The following is a 21,275-nucleotide window of genomic DNA, read 5'->3' as shown; positions in this document are numbered from 1 at the left end:
ATCTCTCCAACATGTTGGTCAATTATCGCATATAGCTGTACGATATTAGCAATATCGTGCAGTTTATATGCGGTAAATGACGAAAGATATTAGCAGCAGCTACGGAGTGCTGCAGAGAAAAAAATCCACTCCCTGAATGATGTCATGCGATATCGTTCGTCGTTTGCCAAAATCTGTCATGTACATGACAGATATCGTTCAGCACAGCCACCGGAATTTTCAAGGGATATCTTTTGTCTTTCATCGCTCAGAAATACATCTACTAATGGATAGGCCCCTTTAGGGTTTTTACAGGATTTAGCAAAAATGTGTAAAAAAAATATTTTTATTTATATGTATATATATATATATATATATATATATATATATATATATATATATAGCAATAAGCCCTATGTAGGGCAAAAATCCAGCACACCTCTTGTAAAGAATAACATGAAAAAATATTTAATATTTAAAAATCACCATCAGGGTATATTAGCAAGCCCGAGAGCGTGTCTCCCCGGGCCCTATGGAGGCAATACATTTCCAAGATGTGCTGAGTATTACCTGATATTTTATTGCTTTATGGCTTGCTAATATACCCTGATGGTGATTTTTAAATATTAAATATTTTTTCATGTTATTCTTTACAAGAGGTGTGCTGGATTTTTGCCCTACATAGGGCTTATTGCTACAAATTCTGTGATCCGTGCACTCCTGCATAAGTTTTGAGTGCGACCTAACTTTTGCCTCTATATATATATATATATTATATATATATATATCATGCAGGAACAGAGAGGCACTCACGGGTCTTGGAAATGAAGAATGAGACACTAACTAGGTTGTAATATTCAACTTTTCAGTCACCTAAGACTTTTATCAAGAACAACCACAGTGGAAAAACAAACGTACCTTTATACACCATATCTACCTCAGCTGTAGTGATATATTAACCATACTTGAGGTTACCCTATATGTCATATCACCATGTCTGTGTTTCTACTTCTTTACAGGCATTAACTTATAACCTATCACTATGTTGGTGTCTTTTTATTTGGGTATTGTTTTTGTACCACAATGTTCTTGTCATCATAAGGTTATGTCACATGTGCAGGTGTCTATCTGTGGGCGGTTTATTAGCTCGGTATCAAGTGATGGAATATGATTGTTTGTTTGTTTGTTTAACCAGTATGTATAGCCGCACATTGCCATATGGGACCCGGAGTCTGACACCCGGGTACTGAAGTCAACACGCAGCGGGGAGCGCTACTGACGCCTGACGTCATCGCACACAGCATTGCGCTGGACGCACGCTTGTGACGTCATCAACCAGGAGACAGACGGAGGCTGTGCCGTCTCATCCACTTAGAGATTGTTCTGTATAAAGGTACGTTTGTTTTTTCACTTTGGTTGTTCTTGATAAAGGTCTTAGGTGACTGAAACGTTGAACATTACAAGTCGGTGTTTCATTCTTCATTTTCAAGACCCGTGAGTACCTCTCTCTTCCTGCATGATATTTACAGGTGTTTCCACACCCTAGATGGCACCAGGGCAAATTGTTTAGTTCATTGAGGAATGGGAGCCTATTGTGTTTGTTTTATATATATATATATATATATATATACACACACACAAAACCCTTATTTTGCGCCAAGGTCAATTCTAGCAGCACCTCAAAGCAGGACCCCTGTCAGCAGGAACCTAACAAATAATACACAAATGAATTAAAGAACCCGAGGGCACTAATCTGCAATATAAAATTTTAGAACAGTCCATATCTTTATAAGAAATAATTGTGCTTGTTCCAATTTGGGGAGAATCAAAGCAGTCCAGGAAAATTATTAATTAGACTTTTCTTCATATGATGTGGAGAAACTGTTACGATGGGAGGGAATGTCCTGAATTATACCCTCACACCAAAATGTCAATCAAAAAAGAAGACCGATAGGCCTAAGTATTAGAACAAGAATACAAGAATTTATCTTTTGTTTATTAAAAATAATTAGAAACAATTTCTTACATCAGAATACCGTAGTGTCAGATAGCCAATGTCTTGGTAAGGTAGATGTAAACCACCAATCACCCCAAAGGGTGTGAGCTCATTGGTGGAAACCTGACCTAGGACAGAAGGGTACGACACCTTTAACCCTACGCGTTTCGTCCCTTGAATGGGACTTCATCAGGGGTACAATCAGAAAATAGATTTTGCACCTTTTAGCACCTGATGTCTTAAGCTGTATGCAAGCAATGGGTGCTGCCCCAAAAGAATCATCCAATTAAAGCCTTGCTAGTGAGCATAAATGTAATCCACAGACAGTCACTGCTCTCTGATATAAAATTGGGGCGATGTTACACTGCTCATAATATTGAAAATTGAGGAAGATGAGTTTTTTTGTCACAGTTTCGCAAAAAAGTTTATATATGTTTTTTTTCTAAAGCTTGTTATAAGAATTGCAAATTACATGGAATATGAAAATGGCAGACGGCAGACGCTGCCTGTAGCTGGGAAATGTCTGGACCCTATGGCCATGATGCAGAATCCCATCAGAGCGTAACAGATTCTGCATGAAATTGAAAAAATAACAAAGAGAAAAGAAGTGGGATCACACATAGGCGCCTATGCAGATTTGCTTACCACTTCCCGATTTAAATAGCTGGTCCAGGCGGCTGGTGATGCGATTCGCGCTGAATCTTGTCAGCATGGCACCTCTCCCATTAACTGCGGCACTGTAGAGCTAGGGGCGTGGCCACTTTCACGGCTCCCAGCACCGCCCACTGACCCTCAACCACTCGCAGTGCCGACCTGACTGACCCCTCCCGATGTATGTAATGCACTGCTGATGCATTCTGGTGCTTACTTCTCACTTGGGCATATAGTATGCATGTTTAATCAAGTTTTTTATTTTTCCTGTTGAGAAGCTGTCTCTGATATAGTAGAGAAGTATCTGTAGTTTTATTGATGTCTAATAGTGAATGCGTATTGCGCTAACAAAACAAATGGCTTAATTCATAGGTGTAAGTAAGTGTATGTGATGTATGGTTGGTGTAAGCAGAATGAATATACTACGATTACCTGCACATATCTCCTGATAGTTGCTGATTTTGCATTTACACACAATTCTGGCTTTTCAAGTGAACATAACTTGTGTCTGCATTTGGAGCAACAGACTCTGGATCCACCCCACCAGGCTCTGGGATATGTTACAACATGAAGCCCTCATCTCCATTATCAGGAATGGGATTGAAATACCGCCGGTTCCAATCCCGACAGTGGATGCCCGACAGGATGAAGATCCCGACTGGGGCAGGTGAGTACCCTAATCCTCCCTTGCCCACCCCCCTAACCCTTCCTTAGTGGTGCCTAACCCCCTAACCCCCTCTTACCGCTCCCTAAATCTAACCCTTCCGGGGGGGGTGCCTAACCCTCCCCCCTAGGGGTGCCTAACCCTAATCTACTCCCCCCCCAAACCTAACTCTAACCCCACTAGACTCCCTAATCCTAACACCCCCCCCCCCCCGGGGCTAAGGGTGCCCCGGACTTACCTTCATTCGGGCTGGCGTCCTTGGTGTTCCGGATAAGGATTCAGATAGGCATCAGTGTTTCGAAGCCTATATTAAATCCCTTGCTGGGATTCAGATGTCGGGATTGAGAAGGACGCCGATCTCATAACTACATCCCCATTATCATACTGGTCCTATTAGGAAGTGCAATTATTTCTTGACCCTATAAGCCACAATAAATGAATGGCATGCTTATAATACATAATAGTGTCACAATTTGGGATGTCTGATTCAGCATTACATGTAAGTGCAATTTTTAACACAAATTCCCGTTTATCTGGAATCTGCACATGCGCGGGACGGGTTCTACATGATCGCACGCAGTCCCTGCTATGCCTCTGCCTGATTGACAGCGGGGGCTCCCGTCGTTCTCGGAAGTGGGGTGTGACGCCCCCGTTTTCCGGGAGTGGCAAGGCCAGGATCTAAGTCCACGGACGCAGTCTCCTGACCTCACAAGCCGGCCAGCCTTTGTAAAGTAACTTAAACAGGGGCTGTATTTCTCTTTCTGACATATAAAAATAGGTTCTGTATGAAATCCCGGCTGTTGGGATGCCACAGGTCAGAATCCCGACACCTATAGGGAACACAGGTAAGTGTTTTTCTAACCCCTACCCAGGGCCGGTTCTCCCATTACGTATGGTACGCAGCTGAGTAGGGCGCCACATAGTGGAGGGCGCCTCAGCTGCGTACCATGCGGGCCGTGGGCAGACTGTGTCTCTGTAACACAGCTGTGTGTTTGCTTTAGCAGCTGTCAGACAGACTCTCATCGGCTGCTGCTCCCACTGCCGGAGCTGGGCATCTTCCGGCTCTCGCAGTGGGTAATGGGAGAGACGTCATGACGTCTCTCCCATAATGCAAAGCAGCCCGGCCCGGGAGGACGGACGGAGGAGCTGATAGCGGAGGCAGGAGCAGGAGCGGGGTTTCAGGTAAGTGTTTTATTTTTATTACGTGTGTCACTACTGCGTTTACTACTGGGAACACTACAAGGGGGGGCTACTACTGGGAGCACCACAAGCGGGGACTACTACTGGGGGCACTACAAGGGGGGATTACTACTGGGGCACTACAAAGGGGGACTACTACTGGGTGCACTACAAGGGGGGACTACTACTGGGGGCACTACAAGGGGGGACTGCTACTACTGGGGGCACTACAAGGGGGGGACTACTACTGGGGGCACTGCATAGGGGGGGAACCTCCACTGGGAGAACTACTACAAGGGGGGACTACTACTAGGGGCACTACAAGAGTGGAGACTACTACTAGAGGCACTACAAGGGGGGACCACTACTGGGGGCACTATATAAAGGGCAATACTGGGGGTACTGCATAGGGGGGGAACTACAACTGGGGCCACTGTTTGGGGGGCACTGCATGGTGGGACTACTACTGGGGGCACTATATAAGGGGCTTACTACTGGGGACACAAGGGGCACTGCACAGGGGGGACCACTACTGGGGGCACTATATAGGGGGTACAACTACTGGGGGCACAACATAGGGGGACTGCTACTGGAGGCACTATATTAGGGGCTTACTACTGGGGGCACAAGGGGCACTGCACAAGGGGGACCACTACCAGGGGCACTGCATAGGGGGGCACCAAAAAATATACTCTCTTACCAAAAAATTTGGGCAAGGGCCGGCCCTGCCCCTACACTAACCCTACCCACTAGTGCCTAAACCTAACCTCCCCCTCCCTGCACCCTAAACCTAACACCCCCTCCCCGGTGCCTCACCCTAACCCTCCCCCTTTTGCCTAACGCTAACCCACAACCTAACCTCCCCCTAACTCCCCGATACTTACCTTCGGGATATTGGTGTCGGGATAATGACCTGTCGGAATTTCTGCACTGGCATTCAGACTGTCGGCGCCCCGCACGCTGCAATACCGACTGCATCCCATAAAAACTACCAGTATGCAATAATCAGATTCTGTATTAGTGCCACATTGTCAGTGCAGCACACTGTAACTTCCATGAGCTTTTGACCATGAATTTAATTATGGGGCTGATGAATAGTCAGAGGCAAAATTGGGGTAAAGTACTAAAAAAAAATAAAAAAATAACAATGTATTTCTGCTCAAGTGCAGATCCAAACACATCTTGTTATTTGTCGAGCCTCGGCATAGACAGCGTATGCACCTATTTTATGCCACGTCATCATCATCATCATCTTCAATGGCTACCTGCACTCCCCCTGTAGCAAAAGATAGTCGTCCTAACAGGTGGATGGATCTATGTAATAAAACTGGCTGCTGATAAAAATGATGTCACCTCACTGTAATGTAAAGGCAGTTGGTATGACCTTTGACTCCTCTCATCAGTGATGTACAGGAGAGAGGGGGCAGTGATAGAGACAGTGGGGAAGGGCGAAGGAGAGGTGGGGAGAAAGTGTTGTGGTGAGTAATGGAGAAAAGGGAGGGAGTGTAGGTGAGGGTGAGAGAAAATGAGAGGGGCGGAGGGAGAGGAGAGAGGGCGGTGGAGACAGAGAAAAAAATAGATTTTTTTTTTTTTTTTAAAAGCCATGCTGCACTACAGGAGGGAGGAGGGCCCTGCTCATAGGAGCTTACATACTTAAGTGTCTGGGAGATAAACAAATGATACAGGGGAGCTGAGGGCAGGTAACTAGAGAGAGGGGGAGATGGAGGATGAAAGAGGATAAGATGAAATTTGTGGCAACATGGTTGATGCTTAGAAAAGAGTCTAGAGTAGATCTCTCAACAGGTCATACAGACTATCTATCAATAACTTCATACTAACTGCCCGGGTTGCCAGACCTGCTTGATGAAATTAAAAAGCAATATTTCTGCTATTTGCTTTTAATTTAAACCTGACACACTAATGGTGCACACACACGGTCAGATTTCCCTGGTCGACTTGTATGATAACAATATCGATCATATCGTTATCATTCAAATCGACCAGTTTCTGGCTCCTTCAAATGACCAAACGACGGTCGATGCGCGGGGACGGATGTTCGATATCCATATCGACCATCGCCCGTGCATGCAGGCCAACCTGGTCGATATAGGGACGCGCGATCGTTAATCGCGGGTTGCTATAGTCATTGGGGGGTTGGTGCATGTGCTGGATATCGAACATCCAGCACATGCAGGACGATCAGACAACGATCGTTATCGTACCGATCAGAAGTCTGACTGTGTGTATGCACCATAACAATCACATTGCAGACTTGCTACTAATTACTAAAGCTGCATACACACACAACGATTTATTTAATGAACGATTTTAGTAAACGATTTTCTCCCTTGAAAAAATGAACTAAAATCGTTTACTAAAGTTGTTCATTTACTATGTTCATTTAAATGTAATGAACGATTTTTTAGAACTACAAACGATTTTTGCATATTCCCTTACTGAAAATCGTTGAGTTGACAAGTCTGACTGAACTACAAACCACAAACGTGAAAGCGCATGAACGAAAATCGTTCATCGTTTGACTCAGAAAGTGAACGATTTTTACAAACGATTATCGTTAAACGGTATTGTTTAACGATAATCGGTCAAAAAAATCGTTGTGTGTGTATGCACCTAAAGACCTTGGCCCTCATTCAGAGCCGCTCGTTAACAGCAGTACGCTCGTTGCGTTCCGACGTTGTGACACCGCGCATGCGCCGGTGTAACACTGCGCATGTGCGTACGGCAGATTGCGAGTTTTTTTTCACTCGTTCGGCAAATTGCGAACAGGAAGTGACATGTCAAATGTGATTGACAGAACAGGCCGTTTTTGGGCGGTGACGGGGGTGGAGATGGAAAAACGCAGGCGTGGCGAGGCGTTTTTGGGGCGTACATAAATTAGCTCATGCGAACGTCCAATGTGTTCGTACCAACTCATACGTCACTGGCTGATCCTCTTTCCGTTCAAACTGCTCGCACAGCTTAGGGTCTGGATTACTCGACCACAATGGCGATGGCCTTGTCCTTTTGCCCGGGCCTCCACGATGTTTCATCGATTTATCACGGCTTGTCAGATAAACAATCAACTTTGGATTGAAAACCAGCTTGTTTTTTTTTTTTTTTAACATTTATTCCAAAGTGTTTTTTAAAGTAACATTTTGTTTTAACCCTTGATTTTTTTAAAGTCCCAAACTCCGATTTCGTTTTTCACTTGTGGGCCAGAATTAACTATAAAACAATTGTCAATTAATGTCACAATACAGTTGAGAACAATTTGTAGGTTTTATTTGCCAAACACATTTGTAAACAAATCATGTGCATTGTCATGTACATTTTTGGGGTCCTTGTTACCCACTAATATTGGACACATATTTTTGGATTAAATGATATTTTTGGCACACAAACGAAAAAAAAAATAAAAACACTTGTGACGAGCAATTAAGCTCATTGATATATTGATTGCCATAATACGATTGAGGGAGGTAGGCCGAATAAACGAGCAGGTAATCGGAATCTGACAGGCCCACTTCCGGTTTGTACTTGTGCGTGCGTTCCCTGCAGGCCACATTGGGGATGTACGCTCGCTATTTGGCTCGCTTGTTAGGTAGAGGAGGGGTCAGTAGTCTTTGGGGTGGATTTTTGGGTGTGTGCGAAATTACGTGCGAGCGCTTAAATTTACATATTTCGGCACGTACGCCGAACGTACGATCGGCCATTTGCGTCCGGCTCTGAATCAGGCCCCTTATATGATATGATTTTTAGAGAGCCTAAGAACTGTTTTTTACAACAATGTAGAAAGTTTTTTTTATACTTTATATATGCCTTTATGCAATTGAATGCAAATTATCTTATGAGATTGTCATGTATGTGAATTTTTAAATTGAGAGATACAGTATGTGTATGTATTTATTTATGTTTGTGTTTGAATAAAACCCATGTGGTGTAACTGAAACCAACCTCCTGATTGCCTAATAGAGAGCAGACTTTTACCATATTATTGCGGAATCATTGGAATATAGAACAATTAATACCAGCGCAGTGATTATTGTTTTCATTATATACTTTTTAGAGATTTTGGATCTCCTGGGTCCTTACTAGACCCTAAATTACTTGCAGCAGTTATTAATTTAGATCTTTTATATGTATTATCAGTGTTATACTACTTTGTGTGTGGATTCTTTTAAAGTTATACGCCTTTAAAACTGCAATTTTTTAACAAACAAAATTGGCTGGTAACAGTTTATTAAATTGCTTTTGCAGCTCACCTAATTGCGCTAGAGAGGTGGGCAGGGTCTCATTTTATTCCTCTTTTTATGGGCTTTGTAAACATCGGTACCATGGACACACATCGGCAGTCACACAGCATTTACACCAGGTCTGACCAGTTGCAGACATTGCAAGTCTCCGCGCACGCAGAGGGCTCTCATGCTGCGTATACAATAGCTAATTTATGCACGGCCATGAAACATAGCTCAGACAGACAGGCACGCCTGCATTTTTCCGATCAACCAACCCCCCCCCCCCCGTCACCACCCTTGAACGCTGCCATCCTGTCACTCACATTGCAATAGATTCCTCTGTGCGTTCGTAATCACAATGACGTGTCTCCCATAGTTTAGAGGAGCAGCCCGGCAGACTAAGCGACGGCAGTGGGCGCGGGAGCGGGTCTTCAGGTAAGTATTAGGTTTAGTTTTTTTGTATCAGCTTCACAATAAGGGGCTCAGGGGCATTACTCAGGGGGCACAACTACAGGGGGCTTTTCTCAGGGGGAACAACTACAAGGGCCATTATTCAGGGGGCACTACTACAGAGTGCATTACTTAGGGGGCACTACTACTGGGGGCATTACTTAGGGGGCACAACTACAGGGGGCATTACTTAGGGGGGCACTACTACTGGGGGCATTACTCAGGGGGCACAATTACAGGGGGCACTACAACTGGGGCCATTACTTAGGGGGCATTACTTAGGGGGTTACCTGGGGGCACTGCATAAGGGGCACCACTCCTGGGGGCACTGGAGAAGGGGCACTACCACTACTGTGGGCACTGAATAAGGGGCTCTACCACTACTGTGGGCACTGAACAAGGGGCACTACCACTACTGTGGGCTCTGCATAAAGGGCACCACTACTGGAGGCACTGAATAAGGGTCACGGCATAAGGGACACCACTACTAGGGGCATTGCATAAAGGGCACCACTACTGGAGGCACTGGATAAGGGGCACGGCATAAGGGACACCACTACTAGGGGCATTGCATAAAGGGCACAACTACTGGAGGCACTGAATAAGGGGCACGGCATATGGGACACCACTACTAGGGGCATTGCATAAGGGCACCACTATTGGGAGCACTGAACAAGGGGCACTACCACTACTGTGGGCTCTGCATAAAGAGCACCACTGCTAGAGGCACTGAATAAGGTGCACTGCATAAGGGGCACCACTATTGGGGGGCACTGAATAAGGGGCACTATCACTGTGGGCACTGCATAAAGGGCACTTCCACTACTGGGGGCACTACTACTGAGGGCACTGCATAAGGGGCACCACTATTGGGGGGCACTGAATAAGGGGCACTATCACTGTGGGCACTGCATAAAGGGCACTACCACTACTGGGGGCACTACTACTGAGGGCACTGCATAAGGGGCACTACCACTACTGGGACCATTGCAAAAGGGGCACTACCACTACTGGGGACACTACTACTGAGGGCACTGCATAAGGGGCACTACCACTACTGGGGGCACTACTACTGAGGGCACTGCATAAGGGGCACTACCACTACTGGGACCATTGCATAAGGGGCACTACCACTACTGGGACCATTGCATAAGGGGCACTACCACTACTGGGACCATTGCATAAGGGGCACTACCACTACTGGGACTACTGCAAAAGCGGTACTACCACTACTGGGGGCACTGCATAAGGGTAGCCACTACTTTAGGCACTGCATCAGGGGCACCACTACAATGGGCATTGCATTTACATAAGAGACACTAATGCTGTGGGCATTGTATAAGGGGCACTACTACTGTGGGCATTGTGTAAAAGGGGCACAAATGTGGGTATTGTGTAAAAAGGGCACTGCTGTGTGTCATACATGAATAAGGGCCACTACTATGTGGTGTAATGTGATAATATGAAGACTGCATGTGACCATTAATGGAGGAGTCATGCAGTGCACTTTATCTATATACATATGTAAAAACATACATAAAGTGGTAATTTTAAAGGGCAGAGGGTGGGGTATTGTTATTCAAAACAAAACCTATCTAACATCGGCACAGCTGGGTGGCTGTACCGGCAAAAATAACATCTATACAAATAAAAATGTCATTCTATAATCTATGCTGTAATGCTGGAATCGGTGTAAATGTTTTTACAAACTCAATTAGCGGAAGCTCCAATTTCACTACAAAATACCAAACCCCAGAAAGGATCATGTATTTTTATTTTGTTAATAGCGATTTGTAATATAGGTTAAGAAACAGATGATTCGTTATAGTAGAAAACATAAAGACTTATTCAAAGGATGATATCACCTTTTGAGAAATGTCGATATAATGCCTATGTAATATTATCTGATATATATATACGTAATTTGCTTAGTCACTTTGGGCCTGATTCAGAGCCGCTCGTAAGCGGCAGCTCGTTCGTTCCGAGCGATGTTTGCACAACTGCGCATGTGTACGGATCGTAATACGCATGCGCGAACCAGTCAGTGCGGCCGAAAATCGTTTGTTCGCTATATAGCGAATGCCTGCTATTTTGAGTGACAGAATGAGGCGTATGTGGGTGGTAACAGGGGAAGGTGCTTGAAAACGGGGAGTGGAGATCAGAACGCAGGCGTGCTTAAAGGTCAAAACGGGCGTTTTATGGGTGTGCATAATTAATACAGCAGCGTCATTGACCACGTCACTTGGTTGTTTTATAGTCAGAACTGCTCGCAATATAGTGGTAGGAAAAACCAACCACAAGAATAGCGAGCAGTTCATACACTGGTTGATGTACTCGATTAATCTAATAAATAGCGGACATGACGTAGGATGCGAGCGGCCAGGGGGCGTAGTCTTCCAAAAAACGACCGCAAGTTTTGTTCGCTCGTTCAGACATAGAGGCGTGAACAGACCGCAAAGAGCGAACGGTTCATTTGAATAGCCACCCCTTTTTTCTGAACGAGCGAACGCAAATAGCGTCCGGCTCTGAATCAGGCCCTTTGTCCGGAACGCTCTTTGAATTTTAATATCTCAATAGACTAATTAAGATATTAATGTAATTTTATTGCGAAAGAGTTCAGTCAGCAATAAATTACAGAATTTTAAATAAAACTGTATAAAATTTTATGAAAAACAAAAAACGACAAAACCATAATAAATGCTTTAGTATAGCCAACCTGAAAATGTCAAGAAAACTACCAGAACAAAGCCAACAGAGAGACCCGGGGGAAGCAGGATAGGGGTGACCGCCGCCGGCTGCTGTTCTCACGCTCTACTGGTGGTCTGTGCTCTCGCATGGACCCGGGGCCCTAGCCATGTGCGGACACTGTTTACGTTCTGCCCAGTTCGGCTCCTGATTGGCCGACTGGCTGCGTGACGTAGCTATTACATAATGAGGGAGGCGGCACAACACGTGAGGCTGCTGCCATAGGGGTCGCTCTTCCCTCACCTACTTTCTCCAACATGTCGATCCCAGGCTCGCAACTCCCAGCCAATCAGCACCGAGTTTGCGCCTCGAAAGCAACGCCTCTTTTCCCTGCTTTCTACGAGAGCTGTCGGCAGCCGTTAATTGGCGGGAGGCTGGGAGACGGTGAGGCGGAGTAACAGGGCATTATCATTTGCATCTATAGGGGCCCAGCTTGCAATACCCCCTGGAAACGGTCCATATTGCTTCATAGTCCACGGCCAAATATATCATCACACGTACAAATTGGCGAAATGTTATAATGAAAAAATCCCCAAAAACCATAAAAGGGCGTGGCTTAGCCAATTATGCTTCACACACATCTTTTATTACCCGATTCCGTCATATTAACATATGGTCTAGCCATTATCTAGCTAAGCATTTTCCGTATGTATGTTCTCGGTTCAAATTGGTGTACCAATCCTAATATAATACCACAGTTTAACAATGCCTCCCACAACGCTACCTGATCACACTGATGTCAGGGGATTTAAACTGCCAATTCAACATTTTAATAGCATTTACCAACATTTATTTCAGAAATTCTTGTATGTGAATTTATCCAAAAATTCTAAATTCATGGTGATTTACGTAATTTCTCAGCAAAACTGCAGCAAGGCATTTTTTTTAATGATGTATAAGTGAATCATCTTTTTCATTTCTCATTCTAAATAACAAGAATGTAAATAATAAGTGCAATTTGCATCTGACTGCAGACTACATGATCGCTGCCCGTGTGTCGCTGCTGCCATCTGCTGGACAAATGGATAGCTTACTTTCTCCAGCCTTCACATGTAAGAAATTGTCATTGATGTAATTGGTCCTTGTGATCGCTGCATGGGCCTGATTCAGCAAGGATCGCAAGTGCTAAGACGCACGCAGTCGGACGAGTTTCGCGATCTGCGCATGCGTCGCTGTGCGCGAACTAGCCACTGTGATCGGGGGGTGAGATCGAAGGGTGTATGCAGACCCATTGCAGAGTGATTGACAGGAAGTACCGTTTGTGGGGGGTGACATGGGGGTGGGCGAGCGAACGCAGGTGTGTCAGTGCGTTTGAACGCCGTTACTAGGGCGTGCATAATTAAGCCCCTGCAACGGCATACGCAGCCTGAGCTCTAGATAACGATAGGAAGTTTAGCAGTGTGTGAGTGAGGTCTGACCTGCCTTAATTGTGCGTGAGGCTCCGATGGTACTCAATGGTATCGATGTTTTCACAGACTTGCAAGGTATTACGGATGTGCATAATGGGTAGTGGGCATCTTTATGTTGACCTGCGGCGGCATTGCGAGCGCAGTAATTTGCATCATTCCGCAGCAGAACTGCATACGCACTTGCTTCCACGATCGCATCAGCGATCCTTGCTGAATTAGGCCCCATGTTTGAAGCACTTCATTGTCATGGTTCCAGGGTCAGATTTACTAAGCGTTGAGTCCGGGTTTTTCTGCAAATTTTCATAGGATTTGAAATCGAGAGATTTGCTAGAGGCAAATCGAAGAGAAATTTGCCGGCAAAACCCGACTTAGACTGAAATGTACCATCGGATGGACCATCAATTATTTAACATATACAACAATAGTAACTCCGGATTTACTAACCATAATGTTTTTAAAACCGATACACCTGCAGATAATATGTAGTCAGAAATTACACTACTATTTGGGGGTAAACCGATGAGGTTTTAGACAGAAAATATACAAGGGACATCAACGTCGGACATTGATGTTCAAACACGATGGTTAGTTTTTGACAGCAATACGACAGCAAAACCGATTCTTAGTAAATTTTCCCCTCATGTGAAAAAACTCATGTAGCTTTATATATGTAGCTAATAGTTGGCATAATAAATGCAAAACTTCAAACCTCAAAGCACAACAAAGCTCTGAATGTCTTTGCTTTTTACTATTGTTCTTTTGCAGATTTCTGAACATTTTCCTGCATTTTCCTTTGTTTTGGCGAGTAGTTCTGGCCCTACGACCTCCACATATATAGAAGGGGAGAGAGATCAAAGTGCTAGGGGCAGCCCCCTCAGACAGGAACTCTTAATCCAGCCGTAGAGATACGTTATATCCCAGCAGACAGCTGCCTGTGTCAGGAGTCACGGGCAGAACTCAGGTGTTTCAATGCCGTCCCTCACCCAAAACAACAAATAAAAACAAATGTTGTTATCTTTCTGGGCTTGAAAAGTGAGAGCGGCAGTAAGCAGGGGCTCTAGGCTCTGCCTGTCACCATAAGGCCTCTCATGACAAGGCTCTGTCAGTAATACTGGCGGTTCTCTGATTTATTTTAGCAAGTTCAATGATACACAGAGAAACATGACTGTTATAGCCTGATTATTGACACCACAGTTGTTTGGGGACAGGCATTTTATTGTGGGTGAAAACAGTCATGTATGCTCATTCATGTCCTAATATGCCAACAGGTTCTAGTTTAGTTTACAGAATATATGAGTAACACAGGAATTTCAGAATAACTTTTGCCTACAGTGTACTTGTTGCCTCACAACAGTTGTGGCGGCCATTTTGTGAGCTGAACCAAGTTGCATTCAAATACAGCCACCTATCTATTCACTAGGAACTAGTGGCATCAGTGGGGCATCAATTCATAGTTGCCAACTTTCAAGCTCCCCTCCGTAAGATGACTTAATAACGCGTCTGCAAGGCGCTGTTTTGCAGAGGTACAAAGTGCCAGCGATAGTCTTCAAGTTCCATTTTGCTGCACTGCCATTACCCACTGTATTTATATATTCCCATTTATAAGATTCAGTAGCCTATGAATAGAATTGGGATGACAACAGTCTGGCAATGTTGACATTATGCCAGTGTCAACATTCTGATTGCCGACATTTAATACCACACTCATACTCTGCTGTATGGTGTGGTTTGGGTAGGACTAGGAACAGTGAAGAACAAATATAGCCAGTGAAACATGACATGTTGCTGCCAAATGCATAGCTCATAACCAGTGCCGGCTACAAATTTAATAGGGAAGCCACACCAACTGCCACCCTAAACATCGCCGACCAGGACTCACTGGAAGTTGGTATCACTCCCCTTATTGAATATTGGACTGCGCTGCAGCCCCGCCTCAGGAACCGCCACTGTGGAATCAGGACAAAATAGGCTCCACCAAATCGTCCTCAGAAAGCCCACTTTGAGGTGAGAGAGCATCTATTTTCAGATAAGCTCAAACCTTTTGAGGTCCAACAATCGTTACTCTTCTGATAAAATCAGGACAATTGGGAAGCATGCAACTGTGGAATTAGGTGACAATTTTGCTGAACCGTTTTGAAAAATTCTCTAATTTCCACCATTAAGTATATATTTAAAATGACAGTCATCAGGTATGGTAAGATGGTTTAAGAAACAGATCCGTAGTGTCCAAGAACACAGAAATAGATGCAGTGTAATTTATCACAGATTAATTAACTTTTAGGGGTCTATTTACTAAGCAGTGTTAGGAGACAGAGTGAAAAGTGATAATGTACCAGCCAATCACCTCCCAACTGTCATTTTTCAAACACAACCTGTGAGATGGCAGTTAGGAGCTGATTGACTGGCACCTTATCTCATTTCACTTTGTCTCCTAACACTGCTTAGCAAACAGACCCCAAAGTGAGTTTCAGGGGTTGATGTATCAAGCAGTGAAAAGTGTGGAGAAGTTGCCCACAACAATCAATCAGCATCAGCCTATTATATTATATAATGTATTTGATAAATGCTTCCTCAATGCTGATAGGTTGCTATAGGCAACGGCTCCACTGGTCCACTTCTCCACGCTTTGCACTGCTTCATACATTAATCCCATAGAGATGCCAAATGTTTCCCATGGTGAGTCATCGCTTTACTAATTACTATTCCTGGGGTGGGCTCTAATCGGAGCCACTGTCAAGGCAACAGAAATTTTGATAAATTGGCAATAAAAATAATTTCATATTGACACAATAGGGCAGATGTACCAAGCCTTGGAGAGTGATAAAGTGGATAGAGATAAAGTACCAACCAATTAGCTCCTAACTGTAATTTTTCAAACACAGCCTGTAAGCTTACTGTTAGGAACTGATTGGTTGGTACTTTATCTCTCTCCAAGGCTTAATACATCTCCCCCAATATGAGGCCAGTGCCAGACCCACCAATAGGCTAATCAGGCTGTACTGAATAACTGTGTTATCCCCAACCTGTCTACATTTGGGCACAGCAAATGAGCACCATAGTTAGCTGCCCTCTGCTCCCTGCACCCTTAAGTTGTGGCATCTAATGATGCCAGCGATTGCAGTCGCGTCAAAGAGCCCTTCTCATCGCGCCACACCCCGTGCGACTTGGTTTGCGTCTTTTTCTCCCAAAAATGCATCTTAGTTGCAATCGGATGCAACAAACCGCTTCACGAGACTGCACTGATTAATCTGATTTGCGGCACTTGTATATCTGTATGCGACTGAGTCTGTTTCTGTATATGAAGTGCTATAAGGCAGCGGTCGCAGCTTTTCCACGCCAAGTTCCATTGCGCAGTGTATACAGATTTAGTCTCACACAGATAAGTGTCGCATACCAAATGAATTAGTGCAGTGGTATGTCACATCCAATTGCGACTAAGACGCACGCCGCAAGTCGAGTCGCATGGGACATGACGACTCACTCGCCCTGAGTATTGGTGTATTGAGGCTAGATGCATGAGGGCACATTTGTAAGTTGTCATACCTAAAGTGCGGAATTAGTTTTGAGTGCGGGGGAGGTGTCAGGTTTGCCTTAATGCCTGTAAATTGACTTGTCATTAATAATTCAAGTTGGAAATTTGTTTTGATAGTGGTGGTGGAAGGGGGAATGTCATACAAGTTTCTCTGATTTATAGTATAGCTTGATTTACTTAAATATAAGCGGGGGAAGGGTGCAAGTAAACCTTATTATTAAATATTCCATTACCAAATTATCCAACACATATCTGCATGCATAAAAAAACATATACAGTATAAATACATGACATATACTGTTAGTGAAAACCCAGAAATGAGTGTATAATCTTTTACTGAAAATATAAAAGAATAGACTATTGCTTTATGAATTATAGAAATTCCATTCACTTCTCAGTTCTGAATTTATGAACTAGACCAGCCGTATAGAGGAATATCCATTGATGCATCCCTCTATATTATTAGCAAAAGGTTATACACTTCTATGTGTTGCATTGGTATGACAGTATATGTTACACATTTATAATTGTGTTGTTATGTTCATTGTTATGCACTGGACATTTTAATTTAATTAAATAAAAAAATGAGTACATTATTTTTTCAGTTTATTTTTGACATTTATTTCCTGGTCAAAATTCCAAGTACAGGAAAGAAAACAAAGCTGAAAAGTTAATTTTACCCTGTTACAAGGGAAATTTAGATCACAATAAAATTTCCCTGTAATCAAGAAAGAACCCAGTTTGTGTAAACACTGTGTGCAGGAGCAGGTACTGTATAATGGGGCATCTAACCCCCATAGTTTAGCAATCTAATATTACCAGACTGGTGGCCAGTTACTTGAGTAGAGGGGATATAGTTTATATCCTGGCGGTTGGGTTGCAGGCACTCAGAATGCCGGCGCCGGAAACCCATCACCAGTCACAATCTCGGCGTCAGCATCCCGTTCCCAACCACAGTAAAGATACCGGGATGGAGAAAATGTATAGTAAAACATAAAATAATTTTATATTACCACTTGATATTCACCTACATTTATATTTGTTATTATGATATCTGTGAGATTTTATTTGCTTGTGGCTTTTGGCTGTTTATTAGGCCAAATAACGGTGTCTGCTGCATGTATCTTACAGAAAACATACAAAGATCTGCAGTCCACATTTTTCTATAGTGGACCTATATTACCAATTTAGTGGTGACTATGTTGGTCTCTGTATATTAACGTGGTCACCAGGATGCTTTGTGTATTGTATGGTAGTCTCTAAGATGCTCTCTGTATTGTATTGCGGGCACTAAGATGCTCTCTGTATTGTATACCGGTCACTGAGATGATCTCTGAATTGTACAGCAGTCATTAGGTAGGTCTCTGTATCGTAAGGTGGTCACTAGGATGCTTTGTGTGTTGTATGGTAGTCTCTAAGATGCTCTCTGTATTGTATTGCAGGCACTAAGATGCTCTCTGTATTGTATGACAGTCACTGAGATGATCTCTGAATTGCACAGCAGTCAGTAGGTAGGTCTCTGTATCGTAAGGTGGTCACTAGGATGCTTTCTGTATTTTATGTCAGTCTTTAAGATGCCCTCTGTATTGTATTGTGGCCACTAAGATGCTCTCTGTATTGTATGACAGTCACTAAGATGCTCTCTGTTTTGTACTGCAGTCACTAGGTAGGTCTCTGTATTGTTAGGTGAATTGTAAAATATCTGTGTTGACTTTTCTTCCCACACTCCATTGTCCCACTTGTTTTCTTGCTGATTGCTGTTAATGGCATACTACGCCCCTGACTACATGTGAAGCTTACGTACAGCCTAGCGGGGTGACTGTAAGCCAGAGAGAGCAACAGAACATGGGAGCTAAGTGATATGTAAAGATTGTGCCGATGGCCGATAAAAGATTGGATTGTTGATGTTACTCATTCAGTGATTGAAATGCCCCAACAGCTCCCCACAAGCAGCGACAGCTACAACATGGAGAAGAAGCAGCCAGAAGCGTCTTACATGTTGCTACTCCTCCTCCATGTCTCTGATTGGCTGGGGAGTGTGGCGTCTGGTTATGTGGGCTATGATGAGGAGCAGAGGTACCTCCTGCCTGCCAAGGCAAGAAGTTGGGCATTACCTTAGGCACAGCCCAGAGCTAGTGCCGGTCCTGGTTGTTACTCCAAGGTCCTGATTCAGCACGGATCGCAGGTCTGCAATCGCACGCACCCGTTCGCTGCAAAAATATGCAAATTAATGTGATCGCAGTGCAATCACAGCACTATACCAAGACACCCACCACTGTAAAATGCAGTTCCCATTACATACATCCGCAAGTCAGGGAAAACATCGGTAACATCGGACCCATATGCACAGTTGTGGTTGAGCTGACACTGACTCACAGACTGCGAAACTTCCTGTCGCCATCTAGACCTCTGGCTACGAATGCCATCGCAGGAGCTTAATTATGCACACCCCTGTAACGGCGTTCACATGCACAGGCCTGGGTTCCTGTGACCACCCCCTAATGGTGCTTCCTGTCACTCATTTCTTTGTGCCGCTGCGTGCCCGCTGCGTTCGCATACCCGATGGCAGTGGCTGGATTGCACACGCACAGTGCGATGCATACGATGCGCAGAGCGCGAACATCGACCGGTTGCATGCATCCGCAGCCTTGCGATCCAACCTGAATCAGGCCCCTAGACAGGAGCCATGTTACAGATCACACAATGGTAATTTATAATTTTATATAAATGCTTAAAGTGTATGTAATCTTATTTTCATGTAGACACTCATACTGTGAATATTACCTGCACCAAGACAAAGAAACGTTTTTTCCACCTCTTCCACACGTTCTTACCGATCGCCCATAAATACCTAGGGAACAAATTAGAGACAGCAATTTAACAAGTGCAAATGAACTCTAGCAAATGTGTCTGATTACAATATAATTACAGCTGGAGAGTTTTCATACACAGTACATAATACAGCAGAGCAGGTCAATAGTGGGTCTCGTCTTTGTCAGGTGTTTGTATTGGGCTCCAAATTCTCTCCTTGGGGAGGGAAACTAGCAATTTAATGTTAACATAAGGCAATCCCTAATTAAATCTAAAGGTAAAAAATGGACTTAGACACTGTCACTATGAAGCACAGTACAAGAGCTGGCATAGGTTCTTCATAGATCAAAGTTTGATGTTACACGCACAAGAGATCAGTCTGTGGCATCTGACACTCAGGACCTCATTCAGAGGCGCTCGCAAAATGCGAGCGCTCGCTCTGAATGAGGGCGGCCGCACCTGAAAAATGATCCGGCCTCCTGGCCGCTCGCAAGGCTGTGGGTTACCACCCACAGCTTTAACGAGCGGCCAGGATGATAGTCGTGATGGTCCAGACCATTGCGACCATCGGGGCTTGCGACGAGACCCTTGTGGTAGGGTCTCGTCTGCCGCAAGCCCCAGTGAGATTTCGGCTCTATTAGAGCCGGAAGCTCACCACTGACATCACGAGTGATGTCAGTGGGGCCGCCCCCAAATGGCAGGCGTTCCGTCGGGAACGCCTCCGTTTGGCAAGCCACCCCCCCGCCCCGCCTACAAAACGGTGCAAGCTGTCGATCACCATCGAAAGCCCCGAAATTCTCTCGCTCCGGGGCTTGCGCACGCGCAGTGCGGCTGCTGCGTATGCGCAGGGCCTCTACATCGACCCGCTTTCGAGCGCATCGGCGTTTGCGAGTGGGTCTGAATGAGACCCCCACTCCACAGTCTGCAAGAGAAGATTGGGAACCTGGAACCCCTCTTACCTCCTGCACAGCAATGGGTCAGGTGAGTAACTTATCACTGTGCCCCTAGCCTCATTATCAACCTATAATACTTTCTTATACACTAAGGAGACAAATGTCCTCATCTTTTACCACAGTCCGTAGGTGTACAATCTAGGATAAAGGAAGCAAAATCATCTAACTCATTAGGAAATAATAATGTCACTAAGGTAAGAATAACAATTTGAAGCAATATTTATACATAATGATCTAACAAACTCCGCTAAACATAAGCAAAGTTGTGCCTTTCATTTCACTCCATACTTGGCAACATTTCGGCTGCTCCACCAGGAGGGGGCAGCCGGGTGGAAGGTGCAGGGGGCGTTGCAACGCGATTGTGGCCCCAGCACTATCAAAGCCATGATTCCCGATACTGTAGAGCTGAGGTCGAGGCCATCATGATGCAACTCAGAGCGAATCACGCCATAAAAGCAGCCCCCCGAGATTTGGTAGTCTCTCAAACGTTGCCAGAGAGTTGGTAAGCATGTTTCACTCGCTAGTTTAACAAACACTATAGTTGATGTAGCAAATTAAGGCCCTCATTCAGAGCCGGACGCTCTGAGCAGAGCGCACGCTCTGAATGAGGGCCGTCCTCCATAATTATGGAGCGTCCTCCTGGACGCTCGTATAGCTGTGGGTCACCACCC

General features: G+C 44.6%; 1 protein-coding gene across 20 annotated transcripts in view; it reads right to left on the bottom strand.

The window, feature by feature from the left end:
* Positions 1–21,275, bottom strand: part of CADPS (calcium dependent secretion activator) — a 489,445-nt gene that overhangs the window by 222,954 nt on the left and 245,216 nt on the right. For all 20 annotated transcript variants that reach the window (XM_088473424.1, XM_088473427.1, XM_088473407.1 and 17 more), the window contains exon 9: positions 19,625–19,691. In XM_088473424.1, coding sequence (XP_088329550.1) covers positions 19,625–19,691 — 67 coding nt within the window. The remainder of the gene's footprint in view (positions 1–19,624; positions 19,692–21,275) is intronic.

The sequence above is a fragment of the Taudactylus pleione genome, unplaced genomic scaffold (genome assembly GCF_031769625.1).
Source record: "Taudactylus pleione unplaced genomic scaffold, aTauple2 ptg000135l, whole genome shotgun sequence".
NCBI lineage: Eukaryota > Metazoa > Chordata > Amphibia > Anura > Myobatrachidae > Taudactylus > Taudactylus pleione.
This window is presented reverse-complemented; position numbering and strand designations above follow the sequence as displayed.